The sequence below is a fragment of the Salvelinus namaycush genome, chromosome 27 (assembly GCF_016432855.1).
Source record: "Salvelinus namaycush isolate Seneca chromosome 27, SaNama_1.0, whole genome shotgun sequence".
Lineage (NCBI taxonomy): Eukaryota > Metazoa > Chordata > Actinopteri > Salmoniformes > Salmonidae > Salvelinus > Salvelinus namaycush.
The window spans coordinates 18,867,765-18,888,343 of NC_052333.1; the positions used below are offsets into that span (position 1 = coordinate 18,867,765).

The window sequence follows — 20,579 nt, forward strand, 5'->3', positions numbered from 1 at the left end:
TGCTTTATCTTGGCCATGTCGCAATTGTAAATGAGAACTTGTTCTCAACTTGCCTACCTGGTTAAATAAAGGTGAAATAAATAAATACGCATGTCCAAAACAATGCAGGCCTGCCTACAATGCATAGATAAAAAGTGAACGTCAGCTCACTGTTTTACTCCTCTTGACATTTTAATAAAGCCTTGGTTATTAAGATGTATTTACAAGCGGTCTCAGGAGCCAAACCCTTTGACAGTATTGACTACTTCGTGATTGCAATGGGCAGACAAACAAAATACTCAATTGAGATGAGGGGAGACTATGCTTGGTTTTTAATAAAATAAAACTAAATGGAAAAAAACATTTCTAAATACAAAGTATAACGGCACCAAAAGCACATTAGGCTACTCTTGACCCATTCGCATATGGGCAGTATGCATCATGGCTGGATAGGCTGCATTTCTGCTGTCAAGATTCATGCCATAACCAACTGTGTTACCACTAAAACCAGCTTTTGGTTGGTCTTAAATATCCCTATCAGCGCTGTCTGAAATTAACACTTTGGATCATGTTTTTAAGGACACACCTCAAGCGAGTTGATATAAGACAGGTAAATTGCTTTAGGGCTGGAAAATTCCATTAAATTAAATTAAATGCAACCAATGTTCTTGTTGGACCTCTCTATGATGTATGAGTTGGTGAGGTAAGGTGGGCTACCTGTCGCTCTATCTGCCCTGTCTCTCTCTCTATTTGGGGTGGGATGGTGTGTAGACTGGATCAATAGATTCATCAGGCTTCTTTAATTAGGGCTCTGTAGCAGAACCAGCCAGTCAGTCTGGTTACATGATAACACCAGACCATTAACGCTACACTTCATTAAATGATAAGGGTAAATTAAACTACAGGTCAACAGAAAAGACTAGGGTTCTTGTTTAACAAGCACATTGTAATAGTGTGTGTGTGTTATAAGATGCTTCCTGCAAGAAAGTGATAGCCAACGATAATTGAAGTGCATGAAAGGGTGAGGCTAAAATCACATAAAAACTAAATGCATTGCTTAGTCTGCCATTCCAAGTGTCTAAACATTTTTAAAAAACTAGAAAGTGCATGAATCATATGATATTACCAACATCATAATATTTTATTTATTTTCATTTATACACAATTATAAAATAAAACATTGAATGAATAAATACAAATGTAAAAAGCAACTAATTTCGGCAAACTGATCACGTTTGTTCCCACAGCTAGAGACCAATCATGTCATTTTTTTTGTTACATTATTCTCTCTGGGGTTCGCGCATAGGGTTGCAAAATTAGGTAACGTCCCTGAACGTTCCAGGTTTCCTGAAATCCCAGTAGTAAGATTCCAAGTTATAGGTTTCGCAGTTTGACGATTCCCTTCTTACTTACTCCATTTCAGAAAAAATATGGGAATTTTGGAAAGCTACTGTAATTTTGCAACCCCAGTCTCTGGTAGCAGTGGGGACGGTCCCCTGAAGCAGACTGGGTCACAAACTGCAATGGAAACACTAACAACTGACTGGCATGCAGGTGCTCAAGTGGTCCTCATTTATAGCAGACATATCTCATTACCAATATGGAGTAATATGTCACCAGAAATTACATAAGTACTATGTCAAATTGGGTGACATATACCTAGAATGTAATTTATAGCAGACATATCTCATTACAAATATGGAGTAATATGTCACCAGAAGCGACATAAAAGTAATTGGGTGGCATACAATTACAATGGTTAAACGTCACTATTTTGACATTATTCTAATGAGACCATGTTGTTCATAGACAAAAAAGATTGAATTGGCACAGAGTTAAGACAACAAACATCTAGAAACATCTGGAAAACAATCTATTTACACATACAATAAATAATAAACCAGATAGGTCCTTTCTGTACAGTAGGACCATAGGATCGATGCAGCCAACATCATTTCAGTGTCATTCTCTTTGTAAACTTCTTCTCTGCCGATGGAGAAATAGCCATTCCAGCCTCACCAGAGAAAACACCAGTGTACAGTAACAACATCGGATGTTCACCAACAGTAGATCATTGCATCATTTACAAGATCATTATACGTATTACAAAACAAACACACACAATCACCTTATAGTTGACATATTTTATCTGCTGCAGTTGTGGCATCATTGTCTTGTTGTTAAACTTCAGCTTTGTGTTTTTCGATGTTGTTGTTGTTATTGTTGTTGTCATTGACATAATAAAATAAGGCAGGAAGTTGCGGAGACCTTTGAGTATACCACCAGTGGTCAGGTGACCAGAAAAACGTCCAATGAGAAGAGGACGATCCTGCCCATTTCCTTGTCCTCTTCCTTGGGTTTGGCAGATATTATGTGGCACAGAACAGAAGAGTAACTTACTGATGGGATAAGAATGCAGGGGAAAGGAAAAGAGTACATTATACGACAGATAGAAGGTAGAAGCATGTCCCATCATCTCTCTCTGTCTCCCTCTCTTTCGCTCTCATAGTTTTTTGTCCAGGTCCGTTATGGCAGCAGATACACTGAATCACCCAGACCTGGGGGAAGAGACGAGAGGGAAGCAGAGCAGGAACTTGGCTAGACCCAGGCTGTAGACCCAAGGGAAGACCCAGGATGGAGTGGTGTGGACCAGGCCGGACTCAGGCTAAGACAGCGGACTGAGTCACAGGCCTCTATCCCTACACTCCTTCTAGGGTTGAGAAGGTCTGACAAATCTGTGCTAGATGTAGAAGTGTAGAGAGAGAAGCAGAGCATTGTGGACTCAGGCCCAGGTCCAGGCCCAGGCTGTGGACTTAGGCTAGGACCAGGCTGGGAAGCCCAGGTAATGTGGACCCAGGCTGAGATCCAGGCTAGGTCCAGGACTCCACTCCATTTCTACTGGGCCTGAGCTGATCTGGGATCAGTGCTATCTCACTTCTATCTCACTCAGGGAGTCCAAGGCATCCAGATAGTCCAAGGCCAGGTCATAGCAGAACCGGTACTGCTCCTGAAAACAACACAGGTGTCAACATTTCTCTACATGGATACTTTGCTATAGATTAAAGCTTGAATTCAATCGATCAGCGATCTGTATTTGAGTGTGTAAATATTGTAAACCACTGCAAGTTTGACTGAACTGAGCCTTAAGACATGTAAACTCCTGTCCACCGTATTAGATCGCCTTACCAAAATAGGTTCTAAAAAAGGTCTTCCCTGGTTAAATCAAGGCTCTTACTTACCATGGTCTCCACCATGTTGGGTTTGGAGTTGCGTAGCGTCTTGGCAGCGTAGAAGACATCCACCACGCTGTGATGACGGATCATCTCTAGCAGCATGGTACAAGCACAGAACGTACCGCTCCTACCACCACCGTTACTGTTACACACACAGGGAGAAACACAGTACGTGGGTCAGTGCCTATGAATCATTATGTATACACTTTCTGACCACTGAGAGAGTAGCCTGTGTTGCAAAATGTGTCCGAATAAGTCAGATTGGAGTATATGGGGTATAACCGGGGTATATGGTGCAGAAACAGGTACAGACACAGACACGGACACATGCCCATAGAGAGATAAATATAGAGACACAAACACAGACACAGACACATACAGAGAGACAGTAACTGACACTACATCAATGTGAGTCACATCTCTAGGATACAGGGCAGAGACGGAGGCTGAAGGTGTTACGGGGAAAGCCATAAAGTGAAATGTCACAGCTTAGTCAGACTCGGATCAAGGTGGCTCTCAGAAAAACAGCAATGCGGAGAACTTTGAAGACTTGCAGACTGGCATCTGAGGAATGTTCCCATTAAATCCATAAACGTGGAAGTACATCTAATACAGGGTTGCATCTCAAATGGAGCCCTATTCCCTATGGTAGTGCACTACTTTTGACCAGGCCCCATAGACCTCTGGTCCAAAATAGTGCACTATATATGGCACAGGGTGCCATTTGGGACACATACTTAGCATGTGGACCCCAGAGCTCAATCCAGGCTGGATAGAGATATGCAGTGTAGCTGAAGTGTAGGAGAGACTGGGGAACTAGAGCCTAGCCTTTTTTACAGTAATTATGAAAACTGTTTTGGTAAATAGGAGTGTAGTAGTGAACACTTGGGGGTTGACGTTTTATCCTGCCTCATTTAGCACTACACACAGGCAGGCTAAGTGCTTTAAGTAGAAAGTAATAGTTCAAAAACATGTGCTTTTGATGGTTGTTAAACTAGCAAGTGGGACCGGAACCAACATAATAACGCAATCTACTGAAGCAAGGCGTGACCTCTGATTATAATTTTTCTCAATATCGTACAAGCAATTTTTGGATCTGTGTTGAAAAGTATCTATACTGTAGCAGAACAGCAATGATCAAATAAATGTAGAGGACTTCTGATCATGTGTACATGACTTGCATATCTTAGACCACCTTTTGCAAAGCTTTAAGTCAAATAAATGTAGAGAACTTCTGATCATGTTCTTGCCTTAGTACATGACTTGCATATCTTAGACCACCTTTTGCAAAGCTTTAAATGCAAATGTCATCAGTGATAAAAAAAATGTATTCTGTTCACAGAATATAATCCATTGTTTTCATCAGAAGAGAAATGTGTGCAATTGTGTTGACTGTTTCTGGCAATCAGTAATTACTACTGCACAAGGTTCTAAATCACCCCATCAGTGTCATCATACCATGTAAGATATTTGGAAATATCTAGGCAATGGGGACTGGAGTTATGATTTCTTACAATATTACAGACATGCAGAGATACAGAGAATGAAGTTGGGTTACTTCTAATTAACTTTGGGTTACTCATTAGCCGTGTTGAAGTCGTTACTCAAAAAAAGTAATATATACGCTATTAATTGTTACTTCTTTCCACAATAACAAATTCATTTACTTATTACTCCCTGAGAATTTTTTTTTGTTACATTAGTCGTTATAATAGTTTGGCGTTACACCCCAAAACGTTGCGCATCCTCACTCAAAGTAAACTGTCATCTGTCTGAAAGAGGGGGATTCTTACGTGGATAACAGTCTGTAATATTATTATGCACATTTTATTAGGAATAATATTTGATTGGGAGATTTAAAAGACAGAGTAACTTTCTGTTTTGTCTGATTGGTTGCGTTAATCTTTTTGCAAGCAATCGTGTTCTTTTGATGAAACCATTAGCAATTTTGAAGGTATACTTTAGTTTTTTTTTATGTACTTGTGTTTTGAGAAGGCCACTACATTTTGAAAACGTACTTACTGTTTTGCAAAAAGCCACCGAGTTCTATGTCTTGCAAACTCTATTTTGAAAATGTACAACATTGTTCCAAAAAAATGCTTGTACGCGATTGTCCCACAAGATGGATGCAACATGCTTTCTGTACAGTATGCTCACAACAGGAGTCAACAAGAGCCAATGGCGCCTTCAATGTGAAATAGAGTTTTGTTTGTATAGTGTCCCTATGGCCTGAGAATCAATCCGACCAGAGCGCAGCTGTAAACTTCTTAAGCCAACTTCCTCAACGTTTTTACAGAGATCACGATCGCTAAATCAATCGCAATGCACTGGTCATTTGAATAATTTCTGTGTATCCTATCTGCAAACTAAACTTCCCTAAGGGATGATAAAGATTGATGTGCAAAATGGTGGACAGTGGTAACTCACAGACAGTGGACGATGGTACGTCCCTCTCCACACTCGTTCTGCCAGTTGTGGACCTGTGCCAGCAGGCTTAGGAAAGCCTTCTTAGAGTCTGGGACGTCACGGTATGGAGACCAGCGCAGGAACTGGAAATGACGAACCACCAGCTGACCTTCCTGGAGCTGGGGGGAGAGATGGAGGTAGGTGGGGGGGGGGGGGGGAGAGAGAGAGAGAGAGAGAGAGAGAGAGAGAGAGAGAGAGAGAGAGAGAGAGAGAGAGAGAGAGAGAGAGAGAGAGAGAGAGACGGAGGACAATGCTAATATTGTGTTGTAGACATGTACGGCATCCTATAATGGACATCTCTAACCCAGAAGGAAACTGGTAGAAATGGCAAAGACCTGCCACCATTCCCCTTGGGGACAAGGCTTAAAATCACACACAGAAGAAGGTATCAGGATAATTGAGTTTCTAATGGAAAACTGCAGTACCCCGGTCGGCCTTCAACTTGAGTTATTCAATGAGAGGGGGCAGCACTGAGCTAGCCTGCAACATCACTTCCTGGAGTAGCTCAAACTGCAAATGTTATGTCTCCATGAGACATAATTTTAACTGACTTAATTTGGCTTCAATGAGCTATTGAGTCTTCACATAGGAATACATGGTGTCACGTGATTGATTGCATTGTCCATTCCATATACAGTCATTGACTTGTACAAAGTGTATTAATACCTTTTGTGAATTTGAAATGTGTTTTTTGCATATCCCAACTCCCTCTGAGACGCCATGGGAGAGTGAGTTCACGGCCAGGGTCAGCCATGATCAACAGCAACCCTGCAGAAATTCTGGTTAAGTGCCTTGCTCAAGGGCACATTCGAACTAGCAACCTTTCGGTTACTTGCCCAACACGCTAACAGCAAGGCTACCTGCTGCCCATAGATTAAATGTTCTACTGTGAGATGGAATACATTGCTGGGAAAGTGTATATCATCCTCCCTCCCTGTTCCTGTTGCTGGACAGATCTGATTGGTAGGATCAGTGGGATCCTGTGAAGAGGCAGTGGGGATCGTTTCTGAGAGTTGCCTCCCCCTCCTCCCTCCTCCATGGGGAGACTGGGGGTGACACTGAGGTGGACTGGGCTCTGTCGGGGTGACAGAGGGCTGACAGGAGGGTGCGGCAGGCGGAGGAGAGGAGGTGCTAGGGGGAGGCAAGGAGAGAGACTAGGGACGCTATACCTGACAGGTGGTTAGAAGGGAGAGGTTGGGAGAGCAAGGCAGGGAAACTAGCTGACAGGGGGGTGAGGAGGGGGAGGTAGGGAGACAGAGGCAGAGAGACTATCTGACAAGAGGAGTTGTTTTGCTGGAGGCTAATAGAGGAACACCTGGATGGTGAAAGGTGGATGAGCTCAGAGAGAGGTGTTGGGAAGTGCCTGTCTGATCAACGCTGGGAGACTAAGCTAGTCACAATCACGAAGACAACATGCAGTCAACGGCTAGGAGGGAGGCACATAGCTATGGGATACAGCACACACAGACATAGACACACACACACACACACACACACACATACATACAGACATACATACAGACCACAAAGCACAATTTACAATGATTAAACAGGCATTGAAAAGCCTGACAATTTGATAATTTCATCATTACGCTGTCAAAAATACACTTTAGGTCATTGACAATAATTGTAAAGTGTATGGTGACTAATACATGTCTCATCTCACATATTCAGTAGACAGACTACGAATATAAAAGGGGCCATTAGGCTTTATACTAAATACGCATGAAGAGACAGTGGGAAAATGTGTTTTAAGAACTTGACAAAATTAAAGAGTAAACTGTCAGACTTGAGTGATGGAACCAGCAGACTGAAATAATCTTAAAACTTCACTTTATTATTACTTTATTATTTGACAAGGACAATGCAACATTAATCCACATTTCTATACATGAGACAGATTTAGTCAGCCGTTTAATTTTCAACTATAGTCCCTTAACTTATCAGAGCACAAAAATGGACAGCCAGTCTATCATTGACCACGACCGAAGACCTACCCGCATGATGTTCTGAACCCGGAACAGACGAATGATGACGTCATCATCAGCCGTCATGGACAGGAGCTCCACTGACATTGGTCCAAACTGCTGCAGCCCAGGCTCTGGCCAGTACTTTAGACACGGCTGAGAGGAGGGTAGAGAAACAGAGAGACAGAGAGGGGGGGGGGGAGAAAAAAGAGAAAGATAACAAGTGATTAGCGGACTATGGAGGCGGAGGAGTGGAATCAAATCATTATGTCACAGAGCAGGATGGCAGAAGTCAATAACAAGACGCCTGAGGATCGACAGGACAGACATTTAGCCAGATCCACAATTATCCAATTATCCAACACATAGTAGCAGTGTTAACTGAATGAGCAGAAAACACTGTCATTACTGAGAACTCTGAGTACAATCAATCACATAGCATAACACACACACCACACAGTTTTACAGCGTTTCACAGCATTTGAATAATTCATCACTCTAAATTATTAACATCAGCCCATTATAAATGAATGCAGTGTGGTCAGGGGGTAACCTCGGCACTGCCTGGGAGAAATACACATGGAGTCAATCAGGGATTGGTGCACATTACACACAGACTGGGCCAAGGTCTTCAGTCAATGCAGGTCGCAGCTGCTTCAAAGACTCATTAGCCGAAGGGAGGAACGGAGGGATGGAGACACTAGGGAGTGTAGTGTTAAATTGATAACAGTGTTAGCTGTGACAGCGAGGGGGCTGGAGAGAGGAGCAAGAAGGGAAGGAGAGATAGAGGGAGGGAGGGAGGGAGACACAGGGGAGTGTAGTGTTAACATGCTAACAGTGTTAGCTGTGACAGGAAGGGGAGGGAAATGGGAGGTAGGGGGGAGGCAGGAGCCAGGGGAGGAACAAGGTAGCTATAATGTCCACTCACGTTGACAGAGAGGTATTAACGAGGTGACAGGGGGGCAGAGGGAGAGATAAATATTTATACACAGAGACAGGTAGCACAGATGACTAGGGTACACTGTTAATCTACTGGTAGAGAGAGAAATGGAGGGAGTGGGGGATGGGAAAGAGAGAGGGGAGGAAAAAAGACAGCAAGAAGTATAGCAGGGCAGAGACGATACAGGGAGGGGGAACAAGAGACAAGAGAGAGAGAAGGAGAGGAGAGTAAGGAGAAAGAAAGAGAGTGAAAAGAGAGAAAGCGTCAAGGAAGGAGAGGAAGAGAGTGAAGGAGAAAGAGCGAGAGGGAATGAGGGAAGGAGTGAGAGTAGACAAGAGAGAGACAGCCAGTTCTAGATGAGAGCCATGGTGTAAACATTAGTCAGGCCAGCACCAGGACACAGTTACAGGTGAAAGATAAGAAGACTAGAGACAAAGCCACACATGAGCAAACACACGGGCGAGAACAGAATAATATGAAATCAAATCAAATGTTATTTATTTGTCACATGCTTCGTAAACAACAGGTGTAGACTACCAGTGAAATGCTTACGGACATGGTAATGCCCTGACAAGAAGGCAAAAAATGTATCAACTATTAATTAATCTACACAAAGGCAATAAGTCAGCTTGCTATTACATGGGATTAGTCAGAGTACAGCTTTGACCAATCGAGTATGAGGATGAGATATTTGATCAGTACCTGATAGCCACAGGGCTCACTCACTCAGTCAGTCAGTCAGTCAGTCAGTCAGTCAGTCAGTCAGTCAGTCAGTCAGTCAGTCAGTCAGTCAGTCAGTCAGTCAGTCAGTCAGTCAGTCAGTCAGTCAGTCAGTCAGTCAGTCAGTCAGTCAGTCAACATCATCAATTCACTCCCCTCTTCCTTCCTCCATCCTCTCCCCCTCACCTCCCCTCTTCTCACCCAGGCAGAGTTGGACTGGTTGATCTGGTTGAGCATCACCACCGAGGTACATCCATAGTCATAGACCAGCCTCCAGAAGTCTGCCGTGGTTCCCGGTAACGGGTGAGGTGTGACCACGAAGGCGGCGGGCCGGTGGAAGCTGTCGGTGAGAGCTGCATTGATGTAGTTGTTGCCCTCGGCAATGCCCTCAGTGGTGACCAGGAAGGCCAGGGCGCGGTCGGGGGGCAGGACGTCCATGCTACGGTTCTTTTCGCGGTTCCTAGGCAACAGGGATACGCTACATTCCTCCACGTCCAGGTGAGGGGTCACAGAGTTCAACGTCTGGAGGAGGGGGTGGAGAGAGATAAAGAAGGAGAGAGAGGGTGAGATGGAGTGGTACAGACAGGGTCGAGGAGGATGATGGAGAAGAAGAGATGTGGGAATGTGACAGAAATTTGGGAGAGAGGGAAGAGACAAATTGAGAAGAGTGCATGGGTGTTTGTTAGAGACAGTGAGAGACAAAGACAGAGAGAGAAACAGAGGCAGACACAGGGAGAGAAACAGAGACAGAGAGCGAGAGTGTGAGAGAGAGAGAGACAAAGAGAGGGAGAGAGATAGAGCGAGACGAGACGAGAGAAAAGAGAAAGAGGACAAGGGCATTGAAAATGTACTCAGCTCAAACTGTCTAACTGTCAATATTTGACAACCGCAAATATTTCACTGTCTAATCATCATCCGGCTGAAACTTTAAAACGCATTTAGCATCAGTCAAAAAACCATGAAGGGGCTTAATGGATAAAAACAAATTTAATCGCAAACCACATACATTATGTATAAGCACATTGAGGTTAGAGAAATAAGATTGGAAGGGAAATTAAACTGATTATTTAACTTGCTGTGTATTGTGTTGAATTATAACTCCCTGTTGAATTTGACAGTATGAATGGTGCATTATAATTATGACTAACTTACATTGCATCAGGATTACATCTTGGAGATATGTGTTTAAATTATTATCAGAAATTGTGTCCAAAATGGCTCCCTATTCCCTATTTAGTGCACTTCTTTTGGCCAGGGCCAAGAGGACTCTCGTCAAAAGTAGTGCATTCCACAGGGAATAGGGTGCTATTTGGGATTCATCCTAAATGTCTGATTTCGGTGAAGATATTTCATTCGACTATAATAACCATCATGACTGTATTTAATAGCTCGGTCTGAAAGAGATCAGCAGCTGCAATTATGCATGGTGAAGGTCACTAATGATTTGTGTCAATAAAATGGAAGAAAAGGGAGCTCCATCTAGTCAGATGAACTGAGATCATCTCATACAGAAATGTGACTGTAATTTACAATCTCAGACTGCTGCAATAGACCATGCATTCAGCTAAAGATATGGTACTGTATTGTGCCATGACTAGTGGATTGGTGAGAGTTAGTAGATCTAAGTTTGCACAATTAATGCTAGTACAATAAAGATCTCCACTGTTACAATAAACATCAACCATTTTCTTTACAAAACATATTGAGGACATCAATACGTAATGGGAAAGAAGTCAAATTCCAGTTGAAATCTAGTCAGATGTTTTAGCAACCAGAAACTGTTAACAAATCCCCTACTAGTCTTACCTGGAACTCCTCTCGTAGCTGGGAGGTGTTGCTCTGTGAGTCAACCCTCAGCATCTCCTTATAGGTCAGAGCAAACTCAAGAACAGGTATAGCTGTCTCTCCACACAAACAAGCCTCCAGTATGGCATCGTGGATGAACACATACTGCTCCTGAGAGAGAGAGAGAGAGAGAGAGAGAGAGAGAGAGAGAGAGAGAGAGAGAGAGAGAGAGAGAGAGAGAGAGAGAGAGACAGAGAAGAGAGAGAGACAGAGAAGAGAGAGAGACAGAGACAGAGAAGAGAGAGAGACAGAGACAAAGAGAGAGAGAGAGAGACAAAGAGAGAGAGAGAGAGAGAGAGAGAGAGAGAGAGAGAGAGAGAGAGAGAGAGAGAGAGAGAGAGAGAGAGAGAGAGACAAAGAGAAGAGAGAGAGACAAAGAGAAGAGACAAGAGAAGAGACAAGAGAAGAGACAAGAGAAGAGACAGATTTGTGAGGCAGCGAGGGGAGGATGGAGGTAGAGAGAGGCAGCGAGGGAATGATGGAGGTAGAGAGAGGCAGCGAGGGGAGGATGGAGGTAGAGAGAGACAGAGAGAAGAGAGAGAGACAGAGAGAGAGAGAGACAAAGAGAAGAGAGAGAGACAAAAAGAAGAGAGAGAGACAGAGAGAGAGAGAGAGAGACAAAGAGAAGAGAGAGAGACAAAGAGAAGAGAGAGAGACAGAGAGAGAGAGAGAGAGAGAGAGAGAGAGACAAAGAGAAGAGACAGAGAGAGAGAAGAGAGAGACAAAGAGAAGAGAGAGACAGAGAGAGAGAGAGAGAAGAGAGAGAGAGATAGAGAGAAAGAGAAAGAGAAGAGAGAGACAGAGACAGAGAGAGAGAGAGAGACAAAGAGAAGAGAGAGAGACAGAGAGAGAGACAAAGAGAAGAGAGAGAGACAGCCAGTGAAAAATGCAAAGTAATGTTGATAATATTTCCCATTTAGCTTAGTTTTGTTTTGTCTTTCATACCAGGTCATATGTCTTCTCAAGTCATATTGACACTGGTCTACTACTGTTGCTTTAATTTATTGTTGTTCTGATTAATATTGTTGTTGTAGTTGTTGTTAATGGTAATCCCATGTCCACTACTAGTGTTATTATTGCTGTTGGTCCCACCATTTATTTATATATAAATATATATATATTTTGTATATATATACATATATATTTGATTTTTATTTTTCGATATGTATACTTTGACAATGTAAGTAATAATGAACTTGCCATGTCAATAAAGTCAATTGAATTGAATTGAGACAGAGACAGAGAGAGAAAGCCAACGGCATGTACCAGATGCTCAGCAGGCTCTGCTCACACTTACTGGCCTGAGGCCAAACCACGACCAACAACATTGGACACTTTATGGAACAAAAAGCCTTCACTATATCATCCTGGAATATCCAAGGCCTGAGGTCATCTGCCTTTGGCCTAAAGAGCAGGAACCCGGACTTCACCAAAGAAATCGGTAATGCAGACATTGTCATCCTGCAAGAAACCTGGTACAGAGGAGACGGACCCACTGGTTGCCCTCTAGGTTACAGAGAGCTGGTAGTCCCATCCACCAAACTACCAGGTGTGAAACAGGGAAGGGACTCAGGGGGAATGCTAATTTGGTATAGAGCAGACCTAACTCACTCCATTAAATTAATCAAAACAGGAACATTTTACATTTGGCTAGAAATTCAAAAGGAAATTATCTTAACAGAGAAAAATGTCCTCCTGTGTGCTACCTATATCCCCCCACTAGAATCCCCATACTTTAATGAAGACAGCTTCTCCATCCTGAAGGAGGAAATCAATCATTTCCAGGCCCAGGGACATGTTTTAGTCTGTGGCGACCTAAATGCCAGAACTGGACAAGAACCTGACACCCTCAGCACACAGGGGGACAAACACCTTCCTGCAGGTGACAGCATTCCCTCCCCCATATGCCCCCCTAGGCACAACTACGACAACATAACCAACAAAAACGGGTCACAACTCCTGCAGCTCTGTCGCACGCTGGGTATGTACATAGTCAATGGTAGGCTTCGAGGGGACTCCTATGGTAGGTTCACCTATAGCTCATCTCTTGGCAGTAGCACTGTAGACTACATTATCACTGACCTCAACCCAGAGTCTCTCAGAGCGTTCACAGTCAGCCCACTGACACCCCTATCAGACCACAGCAAAATCACAGTCTACTTGAACAGAGCAATACTCAATCATGAGGCATCAAAGCCAAAGGAACTGAGTAACATTAAGAAATGCTATAGATGGAAGGAATGCAGTTTGGAAACCTACCAAAAAACAATTAGACAACAGCAAATTCAATCCCTTTTAGACAACTTCCTGGGTAAAACGTTCCACTGCAATAGTGAAGTATATTTGACCTCTCAGCTTCCCTATCAAATCTAAAAATCTCAAATAGAAAACCGAAGAAAATGAACAACAATGACAAATGGTTTGATGAAGAATGCAAAAATCTAAGAAATAAATTGAGAAACCTGTCCAACCAAAAACATAGAGACCCGGAAAACCTGAGTCTACGCCTTCACTATGGTGAATCACTAAAACAATACAGAAATACACTACGGAAAAAGAAGGAACAGCACGTCAGAAATCAGCTCAATGTAATTGAAGAATCCATAGACTCTAACCACTTCTGGGAAAATTGGAAAACACTAAACAAACAACAACACGAAGAATTATCTATCCAAAATGGAGATGTATGGGTAAACCACTTCTCCAATCTTTTTGGCTCTATAACAAAGAATAAAGAGCAAAAACATATACATGATCAAATACAAATCCTAGAATCAACTATTAAAGACTACCAGAACCCACTGGATTCTCCAATTACCTTGAACGAGTTACAGGACAAAATAAAAACCCTCCAACCCAAAAAGGCCTGTGGTGTTGATGGTATCCTTAATGAAATGATCAAATATACAGACAACAAATTCCAATTGGCTATACTAAAACTTTTTAACATCGTCCTTAGCTCTGGCATCTTCCCCAATATTTGGAACCAAGGACTGATCACCCCAATCCACAAAAGTGGAGACAAATTTGACCCCAATAACTACCGTGGAATATGCGTCAACAGTAACCTTGGGAAAATACTCTGCATTATCATTAACAGCAGACTCGTACATTTCCTCAATGAAAACAATGTACTGAGCAAATGTCAAATTGGCTTTTTACCAAATTACCGTACAACAGACCATGTATTCACCCTACACACCCTAATTGACAACCAAACAAACCAAAACAAAGGCAAAGTCTTCTCATGCTTTGTTGATTTCAAAAAAGCCTTCGACTCAATTTGGCATGAGGGTCTGCTATACAAATTGATGGAAAGTGGTGTTGGGGGTAAAACATACGACATCATAAAATCCATGTACACAAACAACAAGTGTGCGGTTAAAATTGGCAAAAAACACACACATTTCTTCACACAGGGTCGTGGGGTGAGACAGGGATGCAGCTTAAGCCCCACCCTCTTCAACATATATATCAACGAATTGGCGCGGGCACTAGAACAGTCTGCAGCACCCGGTCTCACCCTACTAGAATCCGAAGTCAAATGTCTACTGTTTGCTGATGATCTGGTGCTTCTGTCACCAACCAAGGAGGGCCTACAGCAGCACCTAGATCTTCTGCACAGATTCTGTCAGACCTGGGCCCTGACAGTAAATCTCAGTAAGACCAAAATAATGGTGTTCCAAAAAAGGTCCAGTCACCAGGACCACAAATTCCATCTAGACACCGTTGCCCTAGAGCACACAAAAAACTATACATACCTCGGCCTAAACATCAGCACCACAGGTAACTTCCACAAAGCTGTGAACGATCTGAGAGACAAGGCAAGAAGGGCCTTCTATGCCATCAAAAGGAACATAAATTTCAACATACCAATTAGGATCTGGCTAAAAATACTTGAATCAGTCATAGAGCCCATTGCCCTTTATGGTTGTGAGGTCTGGGGTCCGCTCACCAACCAAGATTTCACAAAATGGGACAAACACCAAATTGAGACTCTGCATGCAGAATTCTGCAAAAATATCCTCCGTGTACAACGTAGAACACCAAATAATGCATGCAGAGCAGAATTAGGCCGATACCCACTAATTATCAAAATCCAGAAAAGAGCCGTTAAATTCTACAACCACCTAAAAGGAAGCGATTCCCAAACCTTCCATAACAAAGCCATCACCTACAGAGAGATGAACCTGGAGAAGAGTCCCCTAAGCAAGCTGGTCCTAGGGCTCTGTTCACAAACACAAACACACCCCACAGAGCCCCAGGACAACAGCACAATTAGACCCAACCAAATCATGAGAAAACAAAAAGATAATTACTTGACACATTGGAAAGAATTAACAAAAAAACAGAGCAAACTAGAATGCTATTTGGCCCTAAACAGAGAGTACACAGTGGCAGAATACCTGACCACTGTGACTGACCCAAACTTAAGGAAAGCTTTGACTATGTACAGACTCAGTGAGCATAGCCTTGCTATTGAGAAAGGCCGCCGTAGGCAGACATGGCTCTCAAGAGAAGACAGGCTATGTGCACACTGCCCACAAAATGAGGTGGAAACTGAGCTGCACTTCCTAACCTCCTGCCCAATGTATGACCATATTAGAGAGACATATTTCCCTCAGATTACACAGATCCACAAAGAATTTGAAAACAAATCCAATTTTGATAAACTCCCATATCTACTGGGAGAAATTCCACAGTGTGCCATCACAGCAGCAAGATTTGTGACCTGTTGCCACAAGAAAAGGGCAACCAGTGAAGAACAAACACCATTGTAAATACAACCCATATTTATGCTTATTTATTTTAACTTGTGTACTTTAACCATTTGTACATTGTTACAACACTGTATATATATAATATAACATTTGTAATGTCTTTATTGTTTTGAAACTTCTGTATGTGTAATGTTTACTGTTAATTTGTATTGTTTATTTCACTTTTGTATAATATCTACCTCACTTGCTTTGGCAATGTTAACACATGTTTCCCATGCCAATAAAGCCCCTTGAATTGAATTGAATTGAATTGAGAGAGAGACAAAGAGAAGAGAGAGAGACATAGACAGAGAGAGAGAGAGACAAAGAGAAGAGAGAGAGACAGAGAGAGACAGAGACAGAGAGAGACAGAGACAGAGAGAGAGAGAGAGAGAGAGAGAGAGAGAGAGAGAGAGAGAGACAGAGAAGAGAGAGAGACAGAGAAGAGAGAGAGACAGAGACAGAGAGAGACAGAGAGAGAGAAGAGAGAGAGACAGAGAAGAGAGAGAGACAAAGAGAAGAGAGAGAGACAGAGACAGAGAGAGACAGAGACAAAGAGAGACAGAGAGAGAGAGAGAGACAAAGAGAAGAGAGCGAGACAGAGACAGAGAGAGACAGAGAGAGAGAGAGAGAGACAAAGAGAAGAGAGAGAGACAGAGACAGAGAGAGACAGAGAGAGAGACAGAGAGAGACAAAGAGAAGAGAGAGAGACAGAGACAGAGAGAGACAGAGAGAGAGAGAGAGAGAGAGAGAGAGAGAGAGAGAGAGACAAAGAGAAGAGAGAGAGACAGAGAGAGAGAGAGAGAGAGAGAGAGAGACAAAGAGAAGAGAGAGAGACAGAGAGAGACAGAGACAGAGAGAGACAGAGAGAGAGAGAGAGACAAAGAGAAGAGAGAGAGACAGAGACAGAGAGAGACAGAGAGAGAGAGAGAGACAAAGAGAAGAGAGAGAGACAAAGAGAAGAGAGAGAGACAGAGACAGAGAGAGACAGAGAGGGAGACAGAGAGAGACAAAGAGAAGAGAGAGAGACATAGACAGAGAGAGACAGAGAGAGAGAGAGAGAGACAAAGAGAAGAGAGAGAGACAGAGACAGAGAGAGACAGAGACAGAGAGAGACAGAGAGAGAGAGAGAGACAAAGAGAAGAGAGAGAGACAGAGAGAGAGAGAGAGAGAGACAAAGAGAAGAGAGAGAGACAGAGAGAGACAGAGACAGAGAGAGACAGAGAGAGAGAGAGAGACAAAGAGAAGAGAGAGAGACAGAGAGAGAGAGAGAGACAAAGAGAAGAGAGAGAGACAGAGACAGAGAGAGACAGAGAGAGAGAGAGAGACAAAGAGAAGAGAGAGAGACAAAGAGAAGAGAGAGAGACAGAGACAGAGAGAGACAGAGAGGGAGAGAGAGAGACAAAGAGAAGAGAGAGAGACAGAGAGAGAGAGAGAGACAAAGAGAAGAGAGAGAGACAGAGACAGAGAGAGACACAGAGAGAGAGAGAGACAAAGAGAAGAGAGAGACAAAGAGAAGAGAGAGAGACAGAGACAGAGAGAGACAGAGAGGGAGAGTGAGAGACAAAGAGAAGAGAGAGAGACAAAGAGAAGAGACAAGAGAAGAGACAAGAGAAGAGACAGATTTGTGAGGCAGCGAGGGGAGGATGGAGGTAGAGAGAGGCAGCGAGGGAAGGATGGAGGTAGAGAGAGGCAGCGAGGGGAGGATGGAGGTAGAGAGAGGCAGCGAGGGGAGGATGGAGGTAGAGAGAGGCAGCGAGGGGAGGATGGAGGTAGAGAGAGGCAGCGAGGGGAGGATGGAGGTAGAGAGAGGCAGCGAGGGGAGGATGGAGGTAGAGAGAGGCAGCGAGGGGAGGATGGAGGTAGAGAGAGGCAGCGAGGGGAGGATGGAGGTAGAGAGAGGCAGCGAGGGGAGGATGGAGGTAGAGAGAGGCAGCGAGGGGAGGATGGAGGTAGAGAGAGGCAGCGAGGGGAGGATGGAGGTAGAGAGAGGCAGACAAGACAGTGAGATTGAGAAACTAACAAGAAACGTCTAATAACTTGTTTTGATAATAGGACCATAATTGCTCGCGGTTTGGGGGGAAGTGTAACATTGGGATTTGATTACTGTTGTTAATGTCAATTAATTGTTAAAATGTCAATATTCACCACATCACCATGCCCACAAACAAATGTTGTTTTGCTAACCGCTAATAATAATAAAAAATCGGAAAGGAAGCCCAAACGCCCAACCCAGCTATATAGCCTACCTAAATATCAGTCTAATCAATGCAATTCCTTTGTACATTTGTTTTGACATCTTGGAGTACAAAGAATCTCAGTGACCTACATGTAAAAGCATTAATGAGGATACATATTTTATTTGATCACATCTCTCCCCAGGTTACATCATAATCTATCTCGTTTCCTGGTGGATTCCTGGTTGATATAATACCGGTATATAGTATACCATATACAGTGGGGGAGGTCAGCCCTCCTCCTCTGGGGCTATGTTTATGCAGGCTTTTGCTTCAACCCCTGTGCTAACATACCTGAAACTAATCAGATAATACATGTGTTAGATTAGGATTGGAGGGAAAACCTGCTAGAGAGTGGCTCTCTAGGGAAGGATTGGGCATCCCTGATATATAGAATATATTCTTACCTCTGTCTGTATCATGTTGATGCGTCTGGAGCAGAGGGTCTTGACACAGTTGTAGATGTCCACCACTCCCTCACACTCTGCCATATCCAGCATGACGTCCAGTACGATGTAGCAGCCTGTTCTGCCTGCTCCCATACTGACACATAGAGGAGAGAGGTCAGGGGTAAGAGGTTAGAGGTCATATCCAGCATGACATCCAGTACGATGTAGCAGCCTGTTCTGCCTGCTCCCATACTGACACATAGAGGAGAGAGGTCAGGGGTAAGAAGTTAGAGGTCATATCCAGCATGACATCCAGTACGATGTAGCAGCCTGTTCTGCCTGCTCCCATACTGACACATAGAGGAGAGAGGTCAGGGGTAAGAGGTCAAGGGTTAGTGGTTAGTGGTTGGAGGTCATATCCAGCATGACATCCAGCACGATGGAACAGCCTGTCCTGCCAGCTCCCATACTAACACACAGAGAGGAGAGAGGTCAGGGGTCAACAAGGGGAAGGGGTCAGGACATAAGGTCAGGAGCGAGAGATCTATACAGGCTAAGCTACACCCAAATCGACAACTATAAAATAAAGAGAGTCTAAGACTTTTTTATGCAACACTGCTTCACACAGACAGGATGTGATGTAAGATGGTCCGTTACCTGCAGTGGACGACCACGGGCCCAGCATCGGGGGGTGTAGAGGCCTTGACCCGGCGTAGGAAGGCCAGCAGGCCTGTGGCGTGGTAGGGAACACCATGCTCTGGCCAGGAGGTGAAGTGGAACTGACACACCTCATGTTTCGCTGGGTAGCCCCTCTAGAGGGGAGAATACAGAGGGTCTAATCAATATCATGATCAACAAACAGACACATAAAGTTGGCACAGTAGGACATTTATTAAGACCTCTTTATTTAAACATGAGGAATAACTCAAGGAACAATTAACATTAAAATGATTCATTATTTGTTAGATATCAATGCCTCTATAAAGGCTGTGTTCTCAATAAACTGCCTGGCTGAACAAATGGAGTAAACAAAACACTCTCAAATTGGATGTGATCCCAGGAACCAATACATTTTCAAATTATGTATAATTTGTTAGACAGAATGACTTTGACTATTCGCTCACCCGCTCCATAGAAAAGGTGCGGACAGTGTACTCGGCCAGTGTTTCCGTCTTCAGCAGTGTGATCTTGATGTCTCCATAGAGTTCACTGTCCTCGGGCCAATACTTACAGCACTTCATCTGAACACACACAACACACAGAACATTTGGACCTTAATCAGGGTCTACAGTCAGTTACACTTTAAACCAACATTCAAGAGCAAAATCAATACAATACAGTAAGTAGCCCATGACAATCATTCTTCTAGCCTTCCTGTTTCCAGTGAGAAAAGGTGGACGACTTTATGGTTGTAATCTGGTTGTCATTTCAACCAGTTTTGCCCACTGGGTTGTAGACTTATAATACATAGCTATTTTATTTCACTGGCAGTTCTTCTATAGGCCTATGTAAAGAGTGGGCTTTCAAAAGAACCAAAAGGAAGAGTAACCTACCCTGCCCACCTCCACCAGTTTAGTGATCATGACGATACTGAAGCAATTCTCCTGCCACACCATCCTCCAGAAGTCATAGATCATCTCCTGCTTGGGACCTGAGGGGGAGGAGAGGAGGACGAGGAGAGGAGAAGGTGGAGGAGGAGGGAAGAAGGAGGGAGAGTATGAGGAGGACGAGGAGAGGAGAGGACAATGAGTGGAGAAGGGGGAGGAGGAGGAGGATGACAGGAGGAGGAGGGAAGACAAAAGGAGGCGGAGAGGGGTAGAGGAGGATGAGGACAGGACAAGGGGAGAAGGGGGAGGAGGTGGATGAGGAGGAGGAGGAGGAAAGACAGGAGGAGGAAGGGGAGGGGTAGGTGGAGTATAAAAAGCAGGGATAGAGGGAGGAGAAATAGGATCATAAGTCAGTATAAATAGTAGCAATAACCATCAGGGTCGGGCCTGTAGAATCCATGCCAGAGACAAGAGTAACAGTATAATTTTATGAACC

The 20,579-nt window shown here is 43.6% G+C and overlaps 1 protein-coding gene across 1 annotated transcript in view; it reads right to left on the reverse strand.

Annotated features, from left to right (window-relative positions):
- Positions 1 to 1,123: 1,123 nt before the first annotated feature.
- Positions 1,124 to 20,579, reverse strand: part of LOC120022285 (receptor-type tyrosine-protein phosphatase U-like) — a 139,766-nt gene continuing 120,310 nt past the window's right edge. The window contains exons 21-30 of the mRNA XM_038966186.1: positions 20,090 to 20,187; positions 19,661 to 19,777; positions 19,194 to 19,348; positions 18,555 to 18,690; positions 11,112 to 11,261; positions 9,507 to 9,827; positions 7,676 to 7,801; positions 5,640 to 5,797; positions 3,219 to 3,354; positions 1,124 to 2,986 (exon numbers count right to left, since the gene is read on the reverse strand). Coding sequence (XP_038822114.1) covers positions 2,906 to 2,986; positions 3,219 to 3,354; positions 5,640 to 5,797; positions 7,676 to 7,801; positions 9,507 to 9,827; positions 11,112 to 11,261; positions 18,555 to 18,690; positions 19,194 to 19,348; positions 19,661 to 19,777; positions 20,090 to 20,187 — 1,478 coding nt within the window. The 3' untranslated portion in view covers positions 1,124 to 2,905. The remainder of the gene's footprint in view (positions 2,987 to 3,218; positions 3,355 to 5,639; positions 5,798 to 7,675; positions 7,802 to 9,506; positions 9,828 to 11,111; positions 11,262 to 18,554; positions 18,691 to 19,193; positions 19,349 to 19,660; positions 19,778 to 20,089; positions 20,188 to 20,579) is intronic.